Genomic DNA, 12,199 nt, shown 5'->3' with positions numbered 1-12,199 from the left:
GGGAGTTTCAGAACAGTCATTTGCTTTCCATGCCACTACCCAATTCAGCTATTACAAAAACAAAGAGGAGGGTGAAGGGAATGTATCCTATGGTGCTGACCAGTTCAAACTTGCCTGGGCTCCTAAAAGCCATCATCACTGTTGTCTAGAAGAGACTGTCATCCTGCACGCTCAAAGTTGTATTCTTATTTATGCATCTGCTCTTTTTCTCTGTCAACTTCTATTCAAGAACCATGCTGCAATAAAATCTTGCAGAACATGCAGTTTTGATGCACTGTTTTCAAATTTGTTTAAAGTTTAAAACCAGACTGATTTCCTCTATATAAATCATCTTATACCTCTAGCATACCACTTTCAGTTCTTCTCTGTATTCAGCTTTGATCTGCATTAACGCTGAAGATACCACCATTAAAGGAAAAAAGTCAGTGTATGTTTACATTTGTAGAATCACATATAAGTACATACATCATGACTATAAACCAAGACCACAACGTATATTACAAAGGAGGAGGAAAACCTCTGGACTTCTGAAACCACTGATACACAGGACTCAAAGAAAGGCAGAAATTAAAACACACTTAAATTCTTAAACGCCCCTCCCTCCAATAAGAAACAATAACCACCTCAACATGATGTTCAATGAAAAAAAGGATGTTAAAAATTAAAAAGATAGTGAAAATGAATCAGAATAATTCAACACCCTTAGATACATTTTTATTATAGTATTAAAAAAAAAAAAAAAAAAAGGAATCTGGATTTCTATGTGGAATAAAGAAAGAAATTATTCCTAACAGGCTTAACTCAAACTCCTTCAATACTCTTAAAACTCCTTGTTTTCACAAGGGCTAAGAGACGTACTAGCTATCCTAGCTTTCTACTATATACAACTCCACAACTGTGGAAGAGAGCCCACCACAAACCCTGTATTTCAAACAGCTGAATATACATAAAGGATTGCCACCTTTATGACACCGGTTCATCAGAAAAGAGCTTTCCCTTCACCGAAAACTGAAAGGACTGTGAAAAAGCAACTTACTTTTCTTGCAGAGTCAATTCAATCCATGGCAGGTAATAAATAAAAAGAAAACTTATTTTTAAAACAAATGAAGTTTCCTTTTCTCTAAGTAGTGTGTTAATATTCCAAATATACCTTTGTTGCTAAAATCATCAATCAGCACAATTTCTGCCAAGTATTTCCTTGGTGTTCTCTTAATGACACTGTGCACTGTCCTCATGAGTGTGGACCATCCTTCATTATGGAAGACAATGACAACACTGGAGGTGAGCAGGTTATCATCATAATGCCAGTATTTGCATCTGTAAAAAGATTTTATTTTATTAGTTTTCACATTATCATTTACAGAACTACTTAACAACATCTTTGTGCAAGTGAAATCTTCACTGATGGCTATCCTTCAGATTAAAGAGAAACAGGATGTATAACTTAAGTGCATCACAAAGGGTACGAGGCCCAAATAAGCAGCTTGCTTCCAGCCAGTGAGCCTTTTTTCCTCCTGAGAGAGGATGTAGCTGGTGAACGACAACTGCTGCCTCAACAGCTACATGCTTCCTCTTGTGTAGGTGGATGGCATTGCACGGACCCCGCCGAGAAACATCCCTACCACCACCACCTTGCTGCTTGCGCGGCCGGTAGAGAACAGGGGAAGAAAAGCCCCAAACTGTGGCTGCCAAGATGGGAATCTTCTTCAAACCATCAGATAACCACGATTTAGGATGGACTGTGCATTTGGCTCACCTACTGCATAACACACAATAAGACAGTGCTGGTTTTTTCTAAGCCTCTCTAAATCAGATTTACCCAGTAGAAGGACTGTCTATGAAGTGTTTCTGTTGGCTTTATACAGTCCACGTGCAGAATCTGCATACTTAGCAAAGTTACAAACATTGTTGTGGCAAGGCAAAAATCATTGATTTCTGCCCCTTCACAATAAAATACATTTAAACATAGTAAGTAATCTTGGTAGAAGTACAGCAGCAGCATGTGAAATGCTCACGTCAGCTGTTCTGCATAAAACTATCTCAATTTGCAAAAACTGCCAGAAAACCATAGTCACTCGTGGGAAAAATGTAATCCCATGGCAAACAAGACGTGATCTTTACTGTTTATTATTCATGGTTAAACTTCTAGGTATAACAAATGTAGCTAAAAAAAAAAAAGTCACCAAACCCACCCAGGGTTCCAGCTTGGCATGCCATGAAAAGCAGTTCTGTATCCATTTAAAACGTTTTGCATTTCAATTTCACTGTGGACCTGGACTCAGGTCTTTTTTCCTGAGGTATTACAGATGATTTAGAAACAAGCAATATGAGTAATTCAGTCCACACTTTCCAATATTTATCATATTTATCAACAACGCATTTCATTTGCAATTGTAATGTCCATTTCCCCAACTGCATCCCTAAATGAGTGTTCACAGTCTCCCTAATTACAACCAGTCCAGGTATTTCCTTACCTGGAAGTTTCCCTACCTGACCACTAGCCCCTTTTCCAACTGTAACAACGCAATTTCTGTCACCAAATCCAGAGACATAGAACTTTTGATTTCAATGGGCAAAAGGCTTCCTTTTTTTGTCTTTCAGCAAGTAATGTCTCTACTAGAGAGAATCTGACTTTTCAAAGACAACTATCATGTATTAAGAAATTATTCTTGACAAATGGAAATTTTAAGTTATGGATGCACAGACTTCCGTAGTTGTATTTCTCTATATACAATAAAAAGCTTAAATGCACAGGAACATTCCTGTGTTTGAAAAGAAATTACCTTAATCATCAGAAATCACCAGAGTTTCTGAAACTAAATTAAGTTAAACATGGAAAGAACTCACATAACAGATCTATAGGCATTTAAAGAGCATTTCTTTGGTGAAGAAGGACGTATTTCACTTATCTTCAGTGAACGGCATCAATATGTATTTCTCACCCACCAGAAAAAAAAGAAATTGGTAGAAACATACTATTCATTTTGGTCCTGTGGGAAAAGAAAATTACAGAATCAAAACAGTCTATAACTAAGTCAGATCTAATAAGGCATTTCTTCTCCTAGGCATGCTGTAAGCAACCTCTGAAACAGCACGATCTCTACAAGTATGGTTTACTGACTAAAATCCTCCAGCTCAATTGTTTTTATGCCTGAAGTAGCCACAGCTCATCATATTTATAAGCTACCAATATACAAGTGCTAGACTGACTGTTTAAAATGCACGGTTCAGGCCACTGATGCCTGCCTTCCACAGATCCCTCTCAAAAGGTTTCAGCTGATTTCAGATCACAATACTTTAATTTGTAGCACAAGCATTTAAGCTGTCGACAACTTATTTAGCTGTTTGCAGAAATAAAATGGATATGCTACCTAGGTGCATTAAGTCGGCTGTGTAAAAGAAAGATTCTCCATTGTTTGTTTAATAACGGAACTGGTTGCTTTACACATATATTCACCTGGATTAATTTTGGTGATACAGTTACGTTAAAATGGAGGAAAATGGGATGTTATACATTCAAAATCAGCATGGCAGCTGAACGCCATTCAAAAGCTCTATGTAAAAGTTAGTGGAAAATAATAGTACCTCTTGCCTCAAAGGAGAAGGCAGTATCTGATGCAGGTTACACTGTGCCACTGACCTGCACCTTCAGAAGTTTAGCTAGGAAACTTTTCTGCCCTCCAATTAAAAACACAGACAGCCACGACACTTCAGACTTCTTCAACAAAAGAAACAAAGCAAACACTGCACCCCCCCCCCCCAATCTTTTGCTTGCTTATTTCGCCCACTTCCTGTAGTGTAGGTGAGTCGTTTTTAGGAACAAAATGGTGAAGAGCGTAAGAATGACAGTAAGTAACTTAATTTAAAAAAGCCATACCTATTACAAAAGCCTGAATTGAACAACACATCTGTGAGCAATTTATAAGCATTTTTTGATCTGTATTTAATACATTTTAAAAACATAAAACCAGAGGTCTAGACAGGCTTTTCGCTACATATCCAACTTAATCTCCTCAAATCTGTCAGCACGTTTTGCTTTTTAAACTTGAAAAATCATGTGTTGCTAAATGTGCCATTTGCAAGCCATAAAAGCACTACATTTATACCTCTGGTAAGATCATAGTTTTAGTTTTTTCCAGAGACTTTATTTCACTTATTGGACAGTCAACAGACTGACTCATTAAGCCCATAAGCTCCAAATGACTGCAGTAACTCGTATGCACAACCTTGCCTCTTGTCTTGCATTGAGAATTAGAGGTTTGAAACACAGTAGTTGTTTTAGATACATGCGATTAATGCATATTTTAATCTCTGTGGCAATTTTTCCAAGAAATTCAAACATTGCTCAATTATTTGAGCGACAAAAATCAGGAGCCTCGGCTCTTGTTTCCTTCACATCCACAGGCAAGGAAGTGGGGAAGAGTCTTTCTTCAATGGAGCAGCACTGACACCCAGTGGTTGGCAAACCAAATACCAAGTAACCATAAACGTTTTCCTTGTGTTTGAAACTGAATTTTACAGTATTAGTTTCCCTGTAAATTTTAGGCACCAGAAAGGGAAAAGGCCTGAATTTCTCAGGCTCATGCCTCAGTTTTGAAAGATAGGATCAAGTAGATACGAGCATCCAGGCAAAAGCTGCAAGCTATTGGAAACTGGCACGGGACACATTCAGAGTACAAAAGGGTCTGTGACAAAGAGGATTTAAACACATTTCAACCTCTAGCTTCATCCCCCGGGTGCTGTCCTGCCCACATACGGTAGCATGGTGCCCTTTCAGGTGTAGCCTGCAGGCCAGCTGTGGTGATAATGCTGTGAACTGAATTAGTAAACAAAAACTCGCTTTAAAAATTTATTTTGAATTCTTATTGGTATAGCTGAGAGGACGGCACATTGCAGCAGATATAGAGGAATGAGAGGGTAGCATCCTTAAGCTAGTCTTGCCTCTAGACACTTCACATCATTCTTCTTGACTCCTGTAAAGAGTTATTGTATGGGGCAAGAAGGAGCAGGCACGCACAGATCTGTGAAGGGCTGGCAACACCTTCCCTGGGCAGTGCTGCAGGGAAGAGCAGCTCTGTTTGCTTCCTTTCGTCAGGGAACTCATGGGTGAAAGGAAGCAACATCTTCAGATCAGTCCACGAATAAAAACTTCCCATCCCCAAATCAGCACTGGTATTACTGAGCAAAAACATGGATTGACTCATCACTGGAGTGAGAAGAAACCTTTCCAAAGATACAGTGGAGAAACAAGAGCGAGTAACATTTCTTCTATTAGCCTGCATATTTAAGATGTGAGTTAGTCCTACTCCCTCTCCACCCCTGGGAGGGAACAGTACTGTTGGAGACCGCGCTACACTAACGTCCCTGTCCCGTGATCAAAGCTGTGCACCAGCCACAGCAGGAGAAGAGCCCTTTTACGGAGGACGCCTCTGCACAAGCAGTTGGAGATCTAGGCTGGAGCACTCCTTGGCTTGAGGAAACTTCTGCTCTTTCAGCTTTGTACCCTATTCATTGGCTTGCTCTTACCGATGTCCCCTGGCCCCACAAAAGTGATCGTGGGTACATGCTCCAAGGACCGGATGACCCTACAGCCTCCCTGTTAGCAGCCCCTGCAGTGACAGATGTAGGCTCAAATTTCCTCAGGCTAAAAAAAAAGCCCAGGCTAGAGGCTGCTTCTCCTGGAAGAGTAATACAGCCATCAAGCAAAAATGCTGGAAGCGAACAAGGAGAGCACCTCAACAGCAGCTTAAGGGTAAGCCCAAATCAGATAGATACTTAGAGGGCAATTCCAGACCTCGAGCCAACAGAAGAGCTTCTCATGTCATCCTGAATTCCTAACTTACCTAGCATATCAGCACCTAAGCTCCAGAGAAAATTAAGAGATACTGTGGCTGCAACTGACTCTCTATCCTGATACCACCTTCCTCAGGTCAACTATCTAGTTGACATCAGTCCCCTCTCTGGATTTTAAAGCACTATACTTGTGTGCTCAGACCAAAACGCAGCAGCAGATTTCTCTGAGAGAGCAGGCAGCTGCCATCGCATTCCTGTAACCACTCCAGCAGCCAACTCCTAAGAAGCTCGAGTCAGCTGTTCCAAGCTGACAGCCCTGAATCAGTACAAAGCTGAAGGTCCCAATTCAGCATTTATCCTGAAATTGTAATTGATGTTAAGAAATGGAATCTCTCTTCTCCAGTAATAAAACTGTTCACAAATTTAAATTGTATTTTAAGTTTTATTTCATGTTTAAAGTGGTATGAGATTCATAGTGATATCCATCATCGCCTACTGATAATTGCTTTATCATGCATGCAATTTCTCACTCTTTGAGGGGCTCTAGCACTAGCAGAGCCTAAAAATATGTTAGGAGCTCTGTTTTCACCTGCAGCTTCCTTTTCTAGTAAGCTGTTCTGTTCTTGTAAGGACACAGTCATTCAGCAGACAGCACACTGTTTACGTAATTCAATACTGAATTCTAGGCTGCTTGTTATTTTAGATCATCAATTTATTGTGACTACTGCAGTAAACTGCATCTACCCCCTAAGAAGACGGATGAGAGTTTCTTTCACAAAACACCTTCAACAGTTTGCTCATCTCTACGGTTGACACCACCAAGGTCCTGGCTGAGACCAGCTGCTTGATTGCCTGCAAGTCAAACGGATCATTGTCTAAGTCTAGACAGAAGCAGACTACAGAACGGGGCATTTAGTTAAGATATGACTAAGTAAATCTAATGTTAATACTGTATTTGTTACCTATGAATCCTTACAGGATATTTTTATGCATCATCAACGTTAATATAAAATTAGTCAATTTACAAAACAGGGTTCTGGAAGAGAAGTGAACAGACAACCCACGAAGGACAGTTTGCTCAGCTGAGTATTGTTTTCCCTTCAGCAGACAGCAGCAAAACCTCTACTACACACTACCTAACAGCTTAAACCTATGCTGAAAGAGCATCTCCTATTTCTACAATAGCTACAAGCTTTGTCTGCTTCCACTCCTGAAGTAGCCTGCAAGGCTATGTGACTGAATTTTGCCATTAGTGCCCCTGGAAGCACAAGCTACGTCTCCTGTCATGCCTCTGAAAGTGCCACGATCCCAATTCAAGGCAAGGTTTGTACAGAGACCCAACATTAGGGCTAATAGGAAAATTAAAGGAATAAACTTTGCATTTTTTTTTTTTTTTAATCACAAGATTCTTGCCCATATTATCACTTGCCCAATGCTGAAAAAGTTGAAGCAATAAACACAATAGGGCAAGAGAGCTGGGGCAGCTGCGGGGCTAAAATAAATTCCCTTCCTTGGGGAAGGGGAAGCCAGCTTACAGAGAGATGGAGCCAAAGCCCTCTTCTTCCCTGTTTTGGTTTAAAGTGGTGTAGTATCTCCCCGCACATCTCCAGCCTTTCTGCAGCACCGTGACACACCATGCACTACCGCAGGGAGGAGACGGGGCAAGCGGATCACTCGGCACCAGCGTAGGGACAGCTGTGGGTCAGCTGCACAAGAGTGGTTTGTTGCAATGCATTCCCCTCTGAATCGGCTAGCCCTGTGCCCTCCGAAAACACTGGTAAGAAGCTACAACTCGTCCCATATGGCAATTCTCGTCACTTCTCCATTGAGGCAGGCGCTAGTTTAGGAAGTTATGGCTTAATGCATTTGCCTACGTACAGCTCAGAAGAGAACTGAAGAAGAGAATAATTTTGGATTTATGAAACACTGACAAGTTTTACCTAATATAATAAACAAAAGGCCAGAAAGAAGCTTGGGGCAGCGGGCTCAGTCCCACGGAAACACTTTATTTCTGCCATGCCTTGCTCATCAGGTATTAAACCTTGGAGTTCCTGCCCATGCTCAGTTTGACTGAATTATAACTTATATCATGCAAGTTTATTTAAATGCTCTACCACAGTAAGTTCTGGTTAACGGGAACAAGACAGAGCATAAGAAGTTCATTTAATTTTTTAGTTTCACATTCAGATTACAACTCATTTGACAGAATGCTTCCTCCATTTGCCCCAAAATTTCTGTGATGCAAGACAGCACCTGGAGAGTTACACAAGCAGCTGCAGGAAACCTCTCAGACTTTTCTCTGCCCCCTCCTCCAAAGACAAGGTTTAAGGCAGAATTTAAATATACTCCAGGCGCTGCGCTATACATTTTTGTTGAGTAAGAGGTCCTGTTCAGAGCTCGGTCTTCTCATTTCAGACGCACACACACAGATAAGTAAATCCAACTACAGACAACACAGCCGGTGCCTCTGTCAACTTCTTTGTACTCTTCAGTGAACTATTTCTCTGTTGAAACTTAAAATTTGAAATGCTAGCAGCCAACACTAAAGAGACACAGGATCCGTCTTCACTGTAGTTTTCACTACTGGGACCTGAAACGTTAACAGAAAATGCTTGGTTTTGCTTTAAGACCAATGCCTGGAATTCAAATCTTTCCTGACCACAAGGAGATGCTCTGACAATACATGGCTAATTACATTTTAAACACATTTTTTTTTCCTTCAGGAGTCTTGCCAGCAGTAAGGCAGCTGATAACCTGCAGTGGAAAGTCAGCCTTCCTGATTTAGTGTGACCACTGTAATTCACCTGATTCTCAACCCCAGCTCTCGCCGAGGCACACAAGGATTTATGTGCGTGCTATAAAATTAGTTTTCTTGGTTACAGAACAGTTCCAGTGTACTATGTGGCACTTGAATAAAAGATTTTCCCAAGGTACCGTGTGAAATGAAACCAAGTCCCTAATGTTCCATTTCCAATGACACAGATACCAACAGTAATTACTGAAATCTTTTTTCATATAACAGTATCAAATATGTAATTTGCACAGTGCTATAATTAAGGAACTAATCACATTCCTGAATAAAGCAGTCTCCACTCCAGAGCTTTTCTATTCAACGTCCTTAGCTACAACAAGATTGACTGGACAACTACTTACTGTAAGAGAACATATTAAATTCATGTTATTTGCCCAGAGTAAAAAGACCATCCATTTCTAATGAGCAGCCAAGATTCATCTGCCTTATTTCATACCCTGAGTAATTGTTTATAACTAAAGATTTCAGTATTTTTTCGACTCCAGTCCAGCACCAAAAATTTTCTATACAGTTTGATATTTTTAATAGCACTTGGACCAACCAAAGGGTCCAAGCTGCCACTGTCAAACTATGACAGGAAAAATATCTTTACTAACAGCTCTGCTTTATTAACACACAGCTCTACATGTGTGTATTCTTAAGTAAAGTCAGAAGTCTTTATTTTTGGCAAGAATTCCCTCCTCTGCTGTACTGAAAATAATAAAAAAAATAAAACGCCCTTCAAAACTACATGTATGATTTTTAAAACCAAGCCAGTTCTCATTCCCTGTTTGTTTTACTAAATGTCATGAGCTGCAAAAACACTTGTCCAAAAATACATTTCTGTACACAAGATGCATTGTACTCAAGCAAGGAAGAGTTACTTTTTCAGGTTTTTCAACAAAAGCTTATTGCCAGTTGTTCTGTTTGAAGTTAAAAGGTGACCCATGGCAACAGATCCAATTATTCAAGTACGAATTTGTATGGCCCAGGGGGCATGCCCTGTAACAGCAATAACGTCATTAAAAAGGAAAAGTCAATCTGAATAATCCACAGAAGGAAAAAAGACTTTAAAATTATTTTGCCATGATCAGACTGACAGGTGTGGGGGTGATGCAGCTGAAATTCTGGCTCACATTGGTGACCCGACAGCAGTTATCTATTGTCATACTGAAGAAAAAATAAAAATCCAGTCAGAGATTAATTTGTCTGATGCCATAAACATTCACAAAGAGTCATGATGCTTCCTCTCCCAGTCAAACTACTCAGGATAAAATTCCTGCAACATTTGTCAACAGAAGCTGTCAAAAAATATCTAGCTTAAGTAGAGTCAAAAGACTAAAACCCTTTGGGTCAGTAAGAATAATTTGTAAGCAAGTCTTCCATGGATTGGATAACAGCAGCATATCAAGCCTGAGCAAAGCGTGTTGAGCACTGATCCTTTCTTACAGCCAACACAGTTAATTACCCTGGCATGAAATCTGATCACCAGTATGAACATCCCTGGCTTAAGGGCTCTACAGTAATGTAAGTTAGTTAATAGGACAGATAGGGAGTTTCACAGAGCATCACTTACAATGTACTTTAAGAGAATGCTTGTTGCCTTAAATTTCAACCCAAAGTGCAACAAGCATGACCCAAACCCAGCAAAATAGACCAATGGAAACAGTAGATACAGATGGGGGTGTTCTGTGAAAGTGAGCTTCACAAAGGAAAAAAACTTGCATTGCTTCTTAGTGTTTTTGAGATAAACTACAAAGAGACTACTGCAACTAATGCATTGTAGATACGTATTTTTTTTTAGAAATACTGAATGCAGACTCTTTGGAACAACTCACATTGCTTTGGTCTTGTATGACCAGGTGCAACTCTTGAAATGAACCATACACCAGACAGCCTCTTCTCAGAGCTCCACACTCGTAGTCATCACTGCTTTTGTCCATCAGGCAGTTTCCTCTCCCTTTTTGACTCTTTCATAAAGGAATCATCATTCAAATGTTTCGTAACATCTGCCATGAGAAGTTCATGATTTCAGGTGTTGCAACTTTGCCAAAAAGGGCCCAGGAATGGCTTCTTTGAGGACAACCTCCCCGAAACACAGAACAGCCCATTCCCACGTGCAGTAAGTCAGAGACATGGCAGAAAGTCCACCTGGCTGCACCAGGAACTCCTGATGGAGCTCCAGTGCAAAAAGGAAGAGTGGGGAAGGTAGATGCATGGACTGGGTACCTACAAGAGTACAGAAATACTGCCTGAGCACATGCAGAGAGAATTAAAGGCAAGCTCCAGTGGAGTTGAAATCCATGAGATGGGAAGGGCAACGAGAAGGGCTTACAGGCAAAAGGAAGACTAAAGAAAACACAAGTTTAGTGCTGAATGAGAAGCAACTTAGTGTCAAAGGACACAGAAAAGACCGAGAAGCTCAACACCTGATTTCCCTCAGTCTCTACTGGCAAGGTTTGCTGTCACACCTCCCAAGTCCCTACGTCTAGTGGCAAAGTCTGCAGAAGTGAAGGAATATCCACCATAAAGGAAGGGTGGGTCAGGGACCACTTCACTGGACATCACAGCAAATGGGATAAACACAGTCCAAGTCCATGGGACTGGATGGGCTGCACTGGAGGGCACTGAGGGAGCTTGTGGTGTCATTGTGATGTCACGCTCTACCATTTTTACAAGGTCCTGGTGCTTGACGGTGGTTCCTGAGGACTGGCAAAGTCAAACGCCATGCCCACCTTCAAGAATGAGGAACCAGGGAACTACAGCCAGCCAGCCTAATCTCAGCCCCTGGAAAGATGACACCAGTATATGCTGCTGGAAGGCATTTCCAAGTGCACAAAGGAGAAGGTGATTGGGGATAGCCAATGTGGTTTTACCCAAGGGCACATCCATCCCATCATCCTCATCATGAAGAAGCTTCCAACGCCAAATTAATACCTTCTCCCCCAACAAACCAGTTATTAGCAACAGCCACTGTGAATAAAAAGCATAAGGCTACGTCCTGCAAGGATCCATTTAGGACAATGACCTAAAAAGCAAAATGCAGTTTGACTCTTCCTCGTCAGGAGGCCAACACACAATGACAACATTTAACACTGGTATGTGTATTAATATTTTTTTAAACATGCTGATATTATTATACAACACTTTCTGCTTAGATAGTCATGCAGCAGAACTAACGTCTTCCATGAGAACGTAAGAACGAACATCTTTCATTGGTTCGACATGACAATTAACCACAGACTTCATGCAACTGGACTTCTAAAAGTGATAGTCACTTCACTTAGGTCTCTATTTTAAACCTATTGAATCGGAGGACTGATTTTGCAGCAGGTCTCTTCAGTTAGGCTTTTACCCACAGCTCCAAATGTCACAGCCCCTTTGGCCAGCACTGTGCCTGCTTTGCCTTGCCTGTCTTTAGCTACACCATGGAAAGTAATAAAACAGATTGGAAGAAGCACAACAGAGGCCTGGCCCAAGGACTCATTCAGCATCTCATACCCTCAGTCACGGGGCTGAGAGGACATGGACAATTTCTTTATTTTTTCCAGATGGAAAGAGGGAGAAAATAGCTGGATTTACCAAATTTCCAGTCAATGGCAAAAAAAAAAAAAA

The 12,199-nt window shown here is 40.8% G+C and overlaps 1 protein-coding gene across 1 annotated transcript in view; it reads right to left on the bottom strand.

Moving 5' to 3' along the window:
• The window catches only part of GALNT7 (polypeptide N-acetylgalactosaminyltransferase 7), a 43,470-nt gene that overhangs the window by 23,960 nt on the left and 7,311 nt on the right, over positions 1-12,199 (bottom strand). Inside the window, exon 3 of the mRNA XM_009272362.1 lies at positions 1,151-1,317. Coding sequence (XP_009270637.1) covers positions 1,151-1,317 — 167 coding nt within the window. The remainder of the gene's footprint in view (positions 1-1,150; positions 1,318-12,199) is intronic.

The sequence above is a fragment of the Aptenodytes forsteri genome, unplaced genomic scaffold (assembly GCF_000699145.1).
Source record: "Aptenodytes forsteri isolate BGI_AS27 unplaced genomic scaffold, ASM69914v1 Scaffold13, whole genome shotgun sequence".
NCBI lineage: Eukaryota > Metazoa > Chordata > Aves > Sphenisciformes > Spheniscidae > Aptenodytes > Aptenodytes forsteri.
The sequence above is the reverse complement of the archived record's forward strand: the minus strand, read 5'-3'. Positions and strand labels throughout refer to the sequence as shown.